At 32.3% G+C, this 16,277-nt stretch overlaps 1 protein-coding gene across 2 annotated transcripts in view; it reads right to left on the bottom strand.

Moving 5' to 3' along the window:
* Positions 1-14,724, bottom strand: part of LOC127700604 (cysteine desulfurase, mitochondrial-like) — a 43,015-nt gene extending 28,291 nt beyond the window's left edge. The window contains exons 1-5 of one of the 2 annotated variants that reach the window (XR_007981655.1): positions 14,518-14,690; positions 10,127-10,218; positions 5,827-5,943; positions 3,642-3,779; positions 929-1,027 (exon numbers count right to left, since the gene is read on the bottom strand). Coding sequence is in view for 1 of the 2 variants with exons in the window: in XM_052204154.1 (XP_052060114.1) it covers positions 929-1,027; positions 3,642-3,779; positions 5,827-5,943; positions 10,127-10,218; positions 14,518-14,638 (567 nt within the window). In the remaining variant the exon portion in view is untranslated. Of the gene's footprint in view, positions 1-928; positions 1,028-3,641; positions 3,780-5,826; positions 5,944-10,126; positions 10,219-14,517 lie in introns of both variants that reach the window. The other variant, XM_052204154.1, reaches the window with a different exon arrangement.
* Positions 14,725-16,277: the final 1,553 nt, after the last annotated feature.

Below are 16,277 nucleotides of genomic sequence, written 5' to 3'. Positions count from 1 at the left end.
TGAAGTACAAACGAAACAATCAGAGCAATACAATAGTTAAAAAAAAATTGAACTAAACATTCTAAAATCTTGATAGTTTCTACAATTCTTCTGATGGGAGGAGAAAACAGAAACTTCCATTTTTCAATAGCCTTTTATGGATAATCCAGACAAGAGTTTGCAAGGACAGAAATGTAATACTGCGGATTCATTTATTTTCAACCGTACCATTTTTGGGGGATTAACAAAAAATTGCATGCTTTTTGATATTTGATTTCGTGGTTGTGTAAAAGTTGAAACATCCACACATTGAGAAAATTTGTACTTGTTTGAATATCTAAATTTAAATAGCCAATAAATCCATCAAAATTAGTATCCCATGAATAATAATGAATCTTCAGTAATGTGATCTTCACTGAGCCATGACTATATAATGGTAAACTTACCTTTAGATTAATTTTTCTATTTGGTTGTACAGGTAAATAAGTAACTCTAGACTTACCTTTAGATCAATAATTCCATCTGGTTGTACAGGTAAATAAGTAACTCTAGATTTACCTTTAGATCAATAATTCCATCTGGTTGTACAGGTAAATAAGTAACTCTCGACTTACCTGTAGATCAATAATTCCATCTGGTTGTACAGGTAAATAAGTAACTCTAGACTTACCTTTAGATCAATAATTCCATTTGATTGTACAGGTAAATTAGTAACTCTAGACTTACCTTTAGATCAATAATTCCATTTGGTTGGACAGGTAAATAAGTATCTCTAGACTTACCTTTAGATCAATAATTCCATTTGGTTGTAAAGGTAAATAAGTAACTCTAGACTTACCTTATATCAATAATTCCATTTGGTTGTACAGGTAAATAAGTAACTCTAGACTTAACTTTAGATCAATAGTTCCATTTGGTTGGACAGGTAAATAAGTTGCTCTAGACTTACCTTTAGATCAATAATTCCATTTGGTTGGACAGGTAAGTAAGTTACTCTGAAACCTTCTGCCTCTAAAGCTCGACAAGAATCCAAAACACATTTATGTTCCTACAAAATATAAACAAGAATCCAAACTACATTTATGTTCCTACAAAATATAAACAAGAATCCAATACACATTTATGTTCATACAAAATATAAACAAGTCAATCCAATACACATTTATGTTCCTACAAAATATAAACAAGAATCCAAAACACATTTATGTTCCTATAAAATTATCAATTCTAAATCTTACTTCTGTTTTATGAAATTAAAAAATTCTCTTTAAGATTGAAACTGCAAAAATGTCTTTATTAGGCCAATTAAAATTAATTGATAGATTTTCATCCCCGCCCGCCTGGATTTTTCTTATTTTTGAATATTTACAATTTCTGGATTTTGTTCATTTCCGTTATCGGTAACCGTCGATACTTTTAGTTTTTTTGCAAATTTTTCGTTTTTCTTTGAGTAATTTAACCAAAATATTTAAGTCAACATATTCTGCTGCTATATGATGACAACAGTATCTTCTGCGATTAGAGACTGATTACGGAAGAACTGATACTCGAGTAATTGGCGGTATCCAAGAACGCAAATCGCGGTAAAGCACACATTTCAGTGATTTGAATTTTTTATTTAAACAATGACTTCGTGCCAGGAAATTTGGACTGTGAATGATATCCAAACACAAGAATCGTGGAACACATTGGTACAAAAACATGACTGGAATGAAGAAATTGACACAAGCAGGAATTAACTTGTGCGATTTATAGTCGTATATATTTTTGATCATTTTTTAGTACAAAAAGTCGGGCAACGTACAAAATGTATTTAAGAAAGGCTTAGCCCTTAGATTTACCACAAGGCTGTTGTTTTTTTGTTGACAAACATCAAACACTTTCTGTCCCCAGCCACTCAATAGAGTCATTAAACAACTTCTTCCTTTTGGTTAAGTTCATGTTTTACATTGTGAGTTAATAAAATAAAAACAATTTGCACCTTGCATAAGAATCTTAAAAGCATCAACCCTAGTATTTACAACACAGTTTGAGTTTTCATTTCACTATGCACATAAATGTACTCATAATACTTGTGTTGCATACACCTCATTTCATTGGCACTACAAACCGTAGCTTAGAAAGCAAACATATTTGATGTAGGTAGTCTAAAAGAGAGCATTTCTCCTTGTTTTTGCTATCTACTTAAAATATGTTTCTAAAGCGACAATTACATGCAGAACAGTCGCTGCCAATCAGAAATATTTATTTAAGAATTTGAAAAAATATGTAGAATTCCTTATATAAACATGATACAAGCTTATTATTATCCTTGCTTAAAAAGAACTCATTGTAAGGGAGTTTCGGAGGAAATAAAAATTAAATAAATGCATATCATATAAAGTTATAAAAGGGACATAACTGAAGAACGGTAAAAGTGACGCTACCCAAATTTGTACTTGATCTGAGTTTTGTGATAATAAGTATTGTGTATAAGTTTCATAAAATTTGGTTGAGGCTAACTTAAGTTAGAGAACAGAAACGGAAAATTCAGCAATTTTTCCATTTGTAAAGGGCATAACTCTAGAATGGTTAAAGTGACACCACCAAAATTCAAACTTGATCTGTATTTTGTGGTAATAAGCATTGTGTATAAGTTTCATAACATTTGGTTGAGGCTAACTTAAGTTAGAGAACAGAAACGGAAAATTCAGCAATTTTTCCATTTGTAAAGGGCATAACTCTAGAACGGTTAAAGTGACACCACCAAAATTCAAACTTGATCTGTATTTTGTGGTAATAAGCATTGTGTATAAGTTTCATAAAATTTGGTTGAGGCTAACTTAAGTTAGAGAACGGAAACTAAAAATTCAGCAATTTTTCATTTGTAAAGGGGCATAACTCTAGAACAGTAAAAGTGACACCACCAAAATTCAAACTTGATCTGTATTTTGTGGTAATAAGCATTGTGTATAAGTTTCATAAAATTTATATGAGGCAAACTAAAGTAAGAGAACGGAAACCAACTTTGGGACATACATACATACGTACATATGGACAAGGGTAAAATTTAATGCCCCATCCGCTACGGCAGGGGCATAAAATTCCACCCACCTGCCCATTTTTTTCAAACATTTGGATAAAAATCTACTGATTAATTTTAGTTGGTCTTATCAATGAACAAATGCATCCTGTGTTTGATTTCTCTCTGTTTAAGAATTCCTGTCATTTGAGGAGGGTCATATTATTGAATCTCTAAACAAACTTTGAATAAGCAAGAAATTATTTTCCCATATTTTTCATTTTTTCAGCAAAGAATCATGAAAATACATGCATGATCAATATGAATTCATGAAATAATTCTATTCTTATTTTAATGTTTATAACAATAAGAAGGTGATTAACTGTTGATAATTTAACATACTTTTCATGCTTAATTAGGCCAAGAAAACATTAACAATAACAATATTTTGACAGGATCTGAGATGTTTTATGTGGACCCATAGAAGGACAGATAATTTCTATGTTCACTGGAACAGCTGATTATTACATAGAGGCAGCAATTAACCCAACTGCAACCCCCTCTGTAATCCTCAGAAGTTATTGTTTGTGTCCTTTACAGTAAAATTCAATGAGCTTTGCATTCTCCAAACATGTGCTATGAATTATAAATGGTAACTTACAGTTTGTGTTGTTATAACATGGTTTTTCTTTGACTTATAAAATCTAGCCGTTCCTTTAACAGCTATGTTATTTGATTCTGTTGCACCACTTGTGAAAATTACTTCCCTTGGATCAGCTCCTATAAGGTCAGCTATTTGCTGAAACATAAATTGTAGTCAAGGTATAGTTATGCAGGATATGATGGAATTTTTTTTTGTATACATATCTTTTCTTGAAAAATCGTATACATTTGTAGACTATAATAGTGCATGTAGTACTATAGGGTTGAACATGTTAGTGAACACTCAATCCTCCCTTAATCTGAGACAGTGTTTTAACAGATCAAACTGTAAAATCAGTTGAAAAGTGGCTAGACTCATAAGCTTGGTGCTAATTAAGCACAGAAAACAACTTACATAATGACAAAAGACACAAAGTATCGACCTAGGAGTGGATAGTTGTTATATTGGCAATCATACCACATCTCCTTATTCTATATTTGGTCAATTTATGTGCTAGGAGCTTGTGTATTATTTATTGAAATACCAATAGAAGAATGTGCCCATGTGACATATATGTCCCCACCAGAACTTCCAAAAAATATTTATGCCAGCTGGACATTTTTTGTCTTATCCCGATTTTAATCCTTTAAGACTTAGTAATAAAAGCAATCATGGTAATCAGTTGGGCATCATATAAACAATGATTGACATAAAAACGACATTAAACTTAACTTTTGATACAAATTTGATGTACTGACGTAAACTGTTAAATTGACAGTGCATCATTCAAAGTGTGCAACATTAGCATACTAATATCTACCTTGGAATCTTTATTTGTGCAAAATTACATTGACAAAAACTTAATTTTTTTTTAGAAGGCACATTTTCTTATACCGGATGTTGACTTGACAATGGTAAAACACAGACCAGAGACGGATACCTAAAATCTGTACGTTTACAAAGCACAATTGGGTTTAAGTAATTCTTTCCAGGTTATTTCTTCAAGAAAATACTTGAAATGAATGTTAGACAAAGGTATCAATGATAATTTTCGCATTTTTGAAGAATTCTGATGCATAATTAAATCTCACACCTGCGCACATGTGTACTGGAACGTTTTGACGATTTTTCGCTAAAAACTTTATAACTTCCTTTTTAAATTTTTCATCAAATCATATTTTTATATGTATTTTTGATAATCTGAATCTTTTGACTTAATTAATTAGATGCAAACTGCTGAAATTTATGAAAATAATTTTAAACAGACCTATCAATGTCCAGTAAATATTAGTTTACCTGTCATCTGAACAGGTAAATTTCAACTGTCAGACAACTAATTAACCTTGATTGTAATGAGAAGTTATTAAAGTAGAATTTGTTTTGATAGTACTTATTCACCATGTCACTTTTATGACCGGAAATGTTGCTGTTTAAGGCAAAATGTCAGGTCAAAAAGATCGCAAATACTTCAATTTTTTCTGAATAATGTGAAAATGGCAAACCCACATTAAATGTCCGTATCAGGTTCGACACAACAAGTCATTATCATAATTTATCGGTCAAATCCGGACAATACGACCATTTTGGAAGCCCTGGTCCTCACTTGTAAATATACAAGAGTCAATGTACTAATTCAAACTTTTGAGCATGGAAATAAAACGTTTGGTCATTACATACATCAGTTAGAATGTGGACAAATAAATATTTCCAGTTATAAAAGAGGCATGATAACTCCAGAACAGTAAAAGTGATAGAGTGCGCAAAACAGCAAACTTGGCAATTTTCCATCTATAAAGGGGCATAACATAAGAACAGTGAAAGTGACGCCACCCACATTCCAAATTAATCTGTGTTTGGTGGTAATAATAATCATTGTGTATAAGGTACAGAACATTAGGTTGTGGCAAAGTAAAGTTAGAGTGGGGAAACGGCAAATTCAGCAATTTTTCCATTAATAAAGGGACAAAACTCAACAAACAGTGAAAGCGATGCAACCAAAATTCAAACTTAATCTCTGTTTGGTGGAAATAAGCGTTGTGTATAAGTTTCATAACATTTGATTGAGGCAAACTAAAGTTAGAGAACAGAAACCAGTTTCTGGACATTTGTATGGACAAGGGTAAACCTTAAAGAGAGAACTACTACTTATTTTTACAAATTCCTATATTAAAGTGATAATTGAACTGTAAGAGATAATACAAACTTTTCTGGCTTTTTCTACAGCTGCTTCACTTTCCCAGCCATAGGCATGAGTTCTGGAATGTGGATTACCATAAGAACCAACAAAGTACGGTAACATTGCATCCAATACTCTAGGATCCTGCAAAATAATAAATGTTTTGTTTATAGTAGAAATTACTACACTTAGTCAACAAATGACAGAATCCTCTAGCTCACTGTTGATACTCAGAGCAGATTCTAAATTCTCACCAATAATACTAAAAGCAATATCATGAATATTCCAAATACTCAATATATATGACATGAAGACAAAATTCAGAGTTCTCAAATTTCTTAATGCTCATCTCTAACTAAAAGCATAATTCTCAATGCTCATCTCTAACTAAAAGCATAATTCTCAATGCTCATCTCTAACTAAAAGCATAATTCTCAGAATCTAAAGGACCATGGATAATTTCATTGTTCATACCCAAAAATGAAAACAACGTCACATCATTGGTTGAATTTCAATTGTTTGAGGCGTTGTAAGCCTATCACAGTGTTCTGGTGTATGCTTTTGAAAATATAAACCCAGATTGCATTAGATTTTGCAACGGGCAATTCTCACCATATATGCATTGATACCAAGAATAGTGTTCTCAATGCTCACCATTTATACTAATTGCAAAATTCTCAATGCTCACATGTGATACTGAGAACATAATTCTCAAATCTCCCCACTAAAACTAATAAAATGCTTCGCTGAGCTCAGCCTGATACGACCGCAGAGGTCGAACCCTGAACAGTTGGGGCAAATTTGGATATAATATTCAAGCTTGATACTGTCTGAATTTTGATTGTGATCAAATTTTTGACACATTATAGGTTTCTAACACAAAACAAATGTGGTAAAAGATCTTACAAATCTATTGCGCAATACTGTGCAACTGAAGATTACTTCTTGAAACTTTTACAAAATTTGAAATTTGAAAATTTTTGAAAAAAATGTGAATTCCTTAAAAAAATTGGAAACCCCCCTTCCCCTCGCCCCCCGCGACTTTTGGAATCCCCCCTTGGAGCAATTACCCCAAGACTCGATCCAATTCTTTCCTTTGTAGTATGGAACCTTGTAGTACATTTTCAGAGAGATCCATACACATCTAACAAAAGTTATTGTTTGGAAACTAGAATAATGCATGTTTTTGGCCCTTTTTTGCCCCCTAATTCCTACATGTTTGAGGCAATTACCCCCAAACTCAATCCCAGCCTTCCCTTTGTGATATGGAACCTTATGGTACAATATCAGAGAGATCCATACACTTACACACAAGTTATTGTCCGGAAACTACAAAAATTGTTGTTTTTGGCCCCTTTTAGGCCCTTTATCCCTAAACTGTTTGCCCCATAACCCCTTATATGAATCCCAACCTTCTACTTGTGGTATTAAACATTGTTGTACAATTTCAGAGCAATCAAAATACTTATACACAAGTTATTATCCTGAAACTAGAAAAAATGTTTGTTTTGGGCCCCTTTTGGGCCCCTAATTCCTAAACGGCTGAGACCATCATCCCCAAAATCAATCCCAACTTTCCTTTCGTGGTATTGAACCTTCTTAAAAAATTCATAGTGATCCATTAACTTAAACTAAAGTTATTGTCCGGAAACCAATGTGTCTTCGGACGACGACGACATCATAAAATTGAGAATGGAAATGGGGAATGTGTCAAAGAGACAACAACCCGACCATAGAACAGACAACAGCAGAAGGTCACCAACAGGTCTTCAATGCAGCGGGAAATTCACGCACCCGGAGGCGTCCTTCAGCTGGCCCCTAAACAAATATATATACTAGTTCAGTGATAATGAACGCCATACTAAACTCCAAATTGTACACAAAAAACTAAAATTAAAAATAATACAAGACTAACAAAGGCTAGAGGCTCCTGACTTGGGATAGGCGCAAAAATGCAGCGGGGTTAAACATGTTTATGAGATCTCAACCCTCCCCCTATACCTCTAGCCAATGTAGAAAAGTAAACGCATAACAATACGCACATTAAAATTCAGTTCAAGAGAAGTCCGAGTCTGATGTCAGAAGATGTAACCAAAGAAAATAAACAAAATGACAATAATACATAAATAACAACAGACTACTAGCAGTTAACTGACATGCCAGCTCCAGACTTCAATTAAACTGATTGAAAGATTATGTCTTCATCATATGAATATCAGGCACAATCCTTCCCGTTAGATGTTTAGTATCATACCATCATAACATATATGAGAAGAACATAACCCGTGTCATGCCAACAACTGGTTTTTAAATAAATGTGTTTAGTGCCGATGCAAAGACCCTATAAGTGAATCAATATTAACGCCAAAATATGCAATCTTTAATGACCTGACAACAGTATCGTAACTATATCCCTTCTTAATAAGTCTATTTAAAGGTTTTGTTAGCTTCAGAGGTGAATACTGACATTTTTGTGCTTTATAAAGAATATTTCCATAAAAAATTGGATGTGAAATACCTGAACGTATAAGAAGTCTGCATGTTGAGCTATATTTACGAATGATGTCCTTATACCGATGATAAAATTTAGTAAATGTTTTGCCTAGTTTGTGATATCGAAAACCCTGGTGTAATAATTTTTCAGTAATACATAAATTTCTCTCGTTAAAATCTAAAACATTGTTACATACACGAGCGAATCGTACAAGTTGAGATATATAAACACCGTAAGATGGTGACAAGGGAACGTCACCATCTAAAAATGGATAATTAACGATAGGAAATGAAAAATCATCTCTTTTATCATATATTTTAGTATTAAGCTTTCCGTTAATGATATAGATATCAAGATCGAGGAAAGGGCAGTGGTCATTGTTAGTATTAGCTTTATTTAAAGTAAGTTCAACAGGATAAATTTCTTTAGTATACATACTGAAGTCGTCGTTATTGAGAGCCAAAATATCATCCAAATATCTAAAAGTATTATTAAATTTGTGTATCAGATGTTGTTTCGATGGGTCTTTGCTGATTTTTGTCATAAATTGTAACTCATAGCAATACAAAAAAAGGTCCGCAATAAGTGGTGCACAGTTAGTCCCCATTGGAATTCCGATAACCTGACGATATACGGAATCTCCAAAGCGAACAAAAATGTTATCTAGTAAAAATTCAAGGGCATATATAGTATCAAAGCATGTCCAATTCACATAGTTTTTTTGTTTATTGCTACTAAAAAATGACCTAAAAGAGTTTGAACATATATATTTACATTCTGACTTTTTAAATGCCCATTTAATTAGGTGTGTGAATTTTTTCTTAATGAGAATGTGAGGCAATGTGGTATATAGGGTAGAAAAATCAAAACTTTGAACAGATTCAAAATCACCAATATATGCATGCAATTTATCAAGTACTTCCAACGAGTTCTTGACACTCCAAAAGTAATTAATTCCATTATACAATCCCAAAAATTTGTTTGCGGTCGTATAAAAACAAATAAAATATGAAATTACGGTAAATATACTGTAGATTCAGAAATTATTGCTTGCAATTATTATTGCAGTTTTGTAAGAAAGGACAAAAATGTGAGATTAATTATTGTGATTTCCGAAAAATCAGCATACAGTTATATGTATCGGATATCAGGACGAGAATTCTTATCATTGCGATACTCATTGGAATCAAATTTAACCAAAATGAGATAAGAAAAGAATGCTTGTGATCTAAAACTTACCTCCTTTTTAAGGTTTATATAAAACATCACCCGAAAAAGTTAAAACCACAAAAATTGTATCAGCCAATCATCTTGTCCTTGTTTTGTAACCACAATAAAATTTATATGCAACAGTGAACGGAAGAAACTATAATGCCAAACAACCTTAGTTGTCCAATTACAAGCTTTGAAAGGCAATTACTTGTCTATTTACAAGCTTTTTAGAAATGCTACTAATTTTCTAATTGCAAAATTTTTAGGAAAGCTATTACTTGTCAAATTGCAAGCTTTTTATAAAAGCTATTACCATGATTACTAGTGTACATTATTTTATGGTTTAATTATTTGCTCTAAAGAAAGTATCTAAATATTTGTATTTTATGGAGTATTTTTGGTTTCCCCATACCCACAAAATTCACAAAAATTGGTAACCTACTATACATTTAATATCAATGAATCGTGAGTACTGATAAATATGTTGTTGCTTTTACATACAATTTATGTATAAATGTGTACATTATTTTTTCACTGAAACTAATTTCATGCACCTACTTTTATTTTGATAAGTGCCCTTGAAGAAAATATTTTCATCAAATAACCTTAAAATATTATTACCAATGGTGTGGTTGACTGAGTATCCATATACAGCGGTCTCATATCTTCTGGTGGCATGTCCTTCCTGGTCTCAAATGTATCAGGATGTTTAACTAGATAAAATATAAAACAATCTAGTAAAAAAATCAATTTACAAAAAAATAAATGGGGAATGTGTCCCATGATGCCCCCACTTGCAAACACTGTTATAAAGGGACATAACTAGAGAATGGTAAAAGTAACGCTACCCAAATTTGTACTTGATCTGAGTTTTGTGGTGATAAGCATTGTGTATAAGTTTCATAACATTTGGTTGAGGCAAACTTAAGTTATAGAACGGAAACGAAAAATTCAGCAATTTTCCATTTGTAAAGGGGCATAACTCTAGAACAGTAAAAGTGACACCACCAAAATGCAAATTTGATCTGTGTTTTGTGGTAATAAGCCTTGTGTATAAGATTCATAACATTTGGTTGAGGCAAACTTGTTCAAAAACGGAAAACGAAAATTCAGTAATTTTTTCATTTGTAAAGGGGCATAACTCTAGATATGTAAAAGTGATGCTACCCAAATTCAAACTTGATCTGTGTTTTGTGGTAATAAGCATTGTGTATAAGTTTCATAACATTTGGTTGAGGCAAACAAAAGTTATAGAACTGAAACTAAAAATTCAGCATTTTTTTTCCATTTGTGAAGGGGCATATGCCATAACTCTAGAATGGTAATAAGCATTGTGTATAAGTTTTATAACATTTGGTTGAGGCAAACAAACGTTAGAGAACTAAAACTAAAAATTCAGGAATTTTTATACGACCGCCAAAAAATTTTGTGGTCATATATTGGTATGACGTTGGCGTCGTCGTCGTCGTCCGGCGTCGTCGTCCGAAGACACATTGGTTTTCGCACTCTAACTTTAGTTTAAGTGAATGGATCTCCATGAAATTTTACCATAAGGTTAAATACCACAAAAGGAAGGTTGGGATTGATTTTGGAGTTATGGTACCAACAGTTAAGGAATTAGGGGCCAAAAAGGGGCCAAAAATAAGCATTTTCTAGTTTCCAGACAATAACTGTGGAACGTTGTATGGATCTCTCTGAAATTATACTACAAGTTTCCATACCACAAAGGGATGGTTAGGATTTGCTTTGGGGGGTTATGGCTCAATCCGTTTAGGAATTAGGGGCAAAAAAGGGGGAAAAACAAGGTTGTACTGGTTAATGGACAAATACTTTAGTACAAAACATAATTTAAAGCAGTGTAAGGGAGATAAATCAAATACATCATTGAAATTATCTCCCTTACACTGCTTTTAAATTATGTATAAAGTAATGGTTAATAAACAATAAAGATAATTTAAAACAGTGTAAGGGAGGTAATCCAAATACGTTTTGGTTACTTCCCTTACACTGCTTTCAAATTATGTTTAAAGAAATACATATTTATAAAGGAAGACCAGTAAAAATATCTGCAAATGTTGCATCATTTTTTTTTACAAAAAAATCCATATGAAAGATTTGACACTATATTTTTAATTCTATTATAAAATAGATTAAGTTAGCACTATGGTAAATTTAAATGGGTAATTATGGTTGCCAACTCCATTGGAAATTTGAATTGAGATTATCACCATATCTTGAGGGAAAGAATTTTTTTGGGGAAAAAAAGTGGGGGGGGGGGGGGGGGATAAAAAGAAATTGTGGAGGGTCAATTTTTTCTCATTTCAGATTTCAGAAATTAAAAAGAATTATTCCTCAAATGTTATTTTTTTTTCAAATTTCAAATATTGAAAAATTTCAAGAAGTAATCTTTAATTGCACAGTATGGCGCATTAGATTTGTTAAATCTTTGATCACATTTATTTATTTGTTATGCCGAATCTAACAGTGTATTTAGATTTTTAATTTTGGGTCCAGTTTTCAAAATAGTCTACATTAAGGTCCAAAGGGTCCAAAATTAAACTTTGTTTGATTTTAGCAAAAATTGAATATTTGAGGTTCTTTGATATGCTGAATCTAAACATGTATTTTTGATTATTGATTTTTGGCCCAGTTTTCAAGTTGGTCCAAATTGGGGTCCAAAATTAAACTTTGTTTGATTTCAACAAAAATTGAATATATGGAGTTCTTTGATATGCTGAATCTAACCATGTATTTAGATTTTTTATTTGTGGACCCCATTATCAAATTGGTTCATATTGAGGTCAAAAGGGTCCAAAATTAAACTTTGCTTGATTTCATCTAAAATTGAATTATTGGGGCTCTTTGATATTCCAAATCTAACCGTGTATTTAGATTTTTAATTTTGGGTCCTGTTTTTTAAATTGGTCTACATTAAGGTCCAAAGGGTCCAAAATTAAACTTAGTTTGATTTTAACAAAAATTGAATTCTTGGGGTTCTTTGATATGCTGAATCTAAACATGTGTTTAGATTTTTGATTATGGGCCCAGTTTTCAAGTTGGTCCAAGATAGGGTCCAGTATTTAAACTTTGTTTGATTTCAACAAAAATTGAATATATGGGGTTCTTTGATATGCTGAATCTAAACATGTATTTAGATTTTTGATTATGGGCCCATTTTTCAAGTTGGTCCAAATTGGGGTCCAAAATTAAACTTTGTTTGATTTCAACAAAAATTAAATATATGAGGTTCTTTGATATGCCGAATCTAACCATGTATTTAGATTTTTTATTTGTAGGCCCCGCTATCAAATTGGTTCATATTGAGGTCAAAAGGGTCCAAAATTAAACTTTGTTTGATTTCATCAAAAATTGAATTATTGGGGTTCTTTGATATTCCAAATCTAACCGTGTTTTTAGATGTTTAATTTGGGTCCCGTTTTTTAAATTGGTCTTCATTGAGGTCCAAAGGGTCCAAAATTAAACTTAGTTTGATTTTAACAAAAATTGAATTCTTGGGGTTCTTTGATATGCTGAATCTAAACATGTGTTTAGATTTTTGATTATGGGCCCAGTTTTCAAGTTGGTCCAAGTTGGGGTCCAAAATTAAACTTTTTTTGATTTCAACAAAAATTGAATATATGGGGTTCTTTGATATGCTGAATCTAACCATGAATTTAGATTTTTTATTTGTGGGCTCCGCTATCAAATTGGTTCATATTGAGGTCAAAAGGGTCCAAAATTAAACTTTGTTTGATTTCATCAAAAATTGAATTATTAGGGTTCTTTGATATTCCAAATCTTACCGTGTATTTAGATTTTTAATTTTAAGTCCCGTTTTTTAAATTGGTCTACATTAAGGTCCAAAGGGTCCAAAATTAAACTTAGTTTGATTTTAGCAAAAATTGAATTCTTGGGGTTCTTTGATATGCTGAATCTAAACATGTGTTTAGATTTTTGATTATGGGCCCAGTTTTCAAGTTGGTCCAAGTTGGGGTCCAAAATTAAACTTTGTTTGATTTTAACAAAAATTGAATATATGGGGTTCTTTGATATACTGAATCTAACCATGTATTTTGATTTTAGACATTGGACCATAATAGGTAAATTAAAAAAATTCAAGTTCTTAGACCACATTCTTTCTGTGTCAGAAACCTATGCTGTTTCAAATATTTAATAATCCAAATTCAGAGCTGTATCAAGCTTGAATGTTGTGTCCATACTTGCCCCAACTGTTCAGGGTTCGACCTCTGCGGTCGTATTAAGCTGCGCCCCAGCGAAGCATTTTATTCCATTTGTAAAGGGGCATATGCCATAACTCTAGAATGGTAAAAGTGACGCCACCCAAATTCAAACTTGATCTGTGTTTTGTAGTAATAAGCATTATGTATAAGTTTTTTTTATTTTGGCCTTACTGAAGTGTTTACAGTTTTACTTCTCAAATTACTTGTTTCAGTGATTTTAAAAAGTCTGTGAAAAGTTTTGTGTAAATTTTTCAATTTTTCACAGCTGAAATCACTTGAAAATGTGATTCTGAATTGTAAAAGTAGTATCCCTGACTGATATTTTAATGATAAAGAGACCAGAAGAATTTTGTTAAACAAAGTATGGGTTGCTATATACAACCCATACTTTCCATACCTTATCGCTATTTGTCCGCCATTACCATGATTACTGGACATCACAAAAGTTCCCGTAAAATTTTGACGTCATAATAGAATATATCTGACGCCACAATGGAAAAGTGATTGTTGTATGACATCAAAAGTTCAAGCGGAACAGGTCCTCGGGTCAAGCGTTGAAGCGGGACAGATTTCCAAATAGTGATAAGGTGTATTGTATTTGCTATGAACATGTTCTGTATTTAAAAGATCTATATTGCAATAAGCCTACTAACACAGCCTCAAATTAAATTCATGTTCTTTTAATATGTGTTTTTTATTAGTTCCGTGAACATTGAGAAACAACGTGTATCAGTGTATGTATCTTTCAGTTTCTTTTTGACACAAGAATACCTGCAACTGCAACTTTCTGAGCATTGTCAGTCACGTTCGCCTGCAAATATCTCTTAGTTGTATGTGATGTGCTGTTCACAACCTGTAATACAAAGCGAAAATTTCTGAAAAGTCGTGCCATTTTAAATTTATTTTCTTCTGTCGAAATTTGCTTTACATAATGATATTATTATGCAGTCAAACATCTACAGTAGGCTGATATCTAACAAGAACCACTCAAACAACGTCCAAGTACCAAAACACACAAATACCATCAAAAACGCACATAATTGCTTCGGGTGGGTCTTTTCACCACCGAACACCACCGCACACCGCCGAACACCCAAAAAAAAACCATCAACCACTAAGAAAATCAGTGATTTTGTATACAATAAAACGGTAAAATAAATTAAATTACGTCTAATTTAACAAATTTTTAGATGTTAATGTGCATCATTTTTCTGTTTAAAGTCGATTATCATAAATAATCAATATCAAGAAAAACGTCTCCGGATCCATCACTATTTTTCCGGATTACATTGTGTGTGTATAAGAATCATTTGACATCAATTACTTCTGAAGGATATTAGTTATTCGAAATATTTAACATTTGTTCATGTCTCTTTTCTTATTATTGTAATAACTATTTTATAAAAGAAGGAAAAAAATGAAGAAGAAAAAATTATTTGAGGTGTCCGGTGGTGGTTTGCTGAGTTGTAGTGTCATAGACTCTTCTTTTCTGTTCGATGTAGATATTTGTTCTCTTAACCTTATTATTTGTTGAATTAATAACTCAAATATTATATTTAGGTCACATTTATAACAATAAGAGATAAAAAAAATAATTTTTGGGGTGTTCGGTGGTGTTCGGCGGTGTGCGGTGGTGTTCGGTGGTGAAAAGACCCACCGGAATTGCTTCATGTTCAAAATAATAAAAATGTTAATAATGCATTACCAAGCATTTAGATAGTAAGACTACATAAATCCTTTTTATTACCGAGACTACTATAATCAGAGACATATATACACGGGGTGTTGCTAAACGGCGGAAACGGAATACGGAACGAAAACGGAAACAAAAAAAAAACATTGACATATATGTTCCGTATTCCGTTTCCGCCGTTTAGCAACACCCATATACACGTGCATGATTTTCATATCAATTTTAACAGCATTTTAGAATATTTATATGTTTCAATTAAAGTTATCTTATAAATTTTTGAAAACTATCCTTGTCAACATTTATGGGGAAATAATTACAGAGCTGAAACAGAAATTTGAACATTAAAGAATAAATATAAAACTGCATGCAAATAGAATTATTTGTGTTCATATACAATATATGTACATTGTCGGAAAATATCAAATTTATTTGTATGAGCTTTAGAAACAGGACGAAAAGTGAGGCTCGCCGAGCTTTTCTCCTGTTTCGCAGCGAGTACAAATAAATTTTATATTTTCCGACAATGTACATATATATTGTTTTTATCCTGAAATTTACACCCAACACTTGAAACTTTAGTTGTTAAAATCTAAATCATAGTCTCTAATTTTTCAAAGAAATCGACGTAGTTTAAACGCGGACCGCGAAGAGGACCCCAAAATGAACTGGTACGCAAAAAGAAATATCCACATTACCGCTTGCTCAACATGGAAGAGGAGTAACAGGAGACTTTATTTGTACAAGTACATGTAGAAATACAAATAAAGCAAAAATTTATTTGTGTACCTGTTATTTGTACAATAGTTGGCTGATTGCAGGATAAATACATTTATTATGT

Source organism: Mytilus californianus, unplaced genomic scaffold (genome assembly GCF_021869535.1).
Source record: "Mytilus californianus isolate M0D057914Y unplaced genomic scaffold, xbMytCali1.0.p SCAF_5, whole genome shotgun sequence".
In the NCBI taxonomy this organism is placed as follows: domain Eukaryota; kingdom Metazoa; phylum Mollusca; class Bivalvia; order Mytilida; family Mytilidae; genus Mytilus; species Mytilus californianus.
Note: the sequence above shows the minus strand (reverse complement) of the source record. Positions and strands in the feature narration are given on the sequence as shown.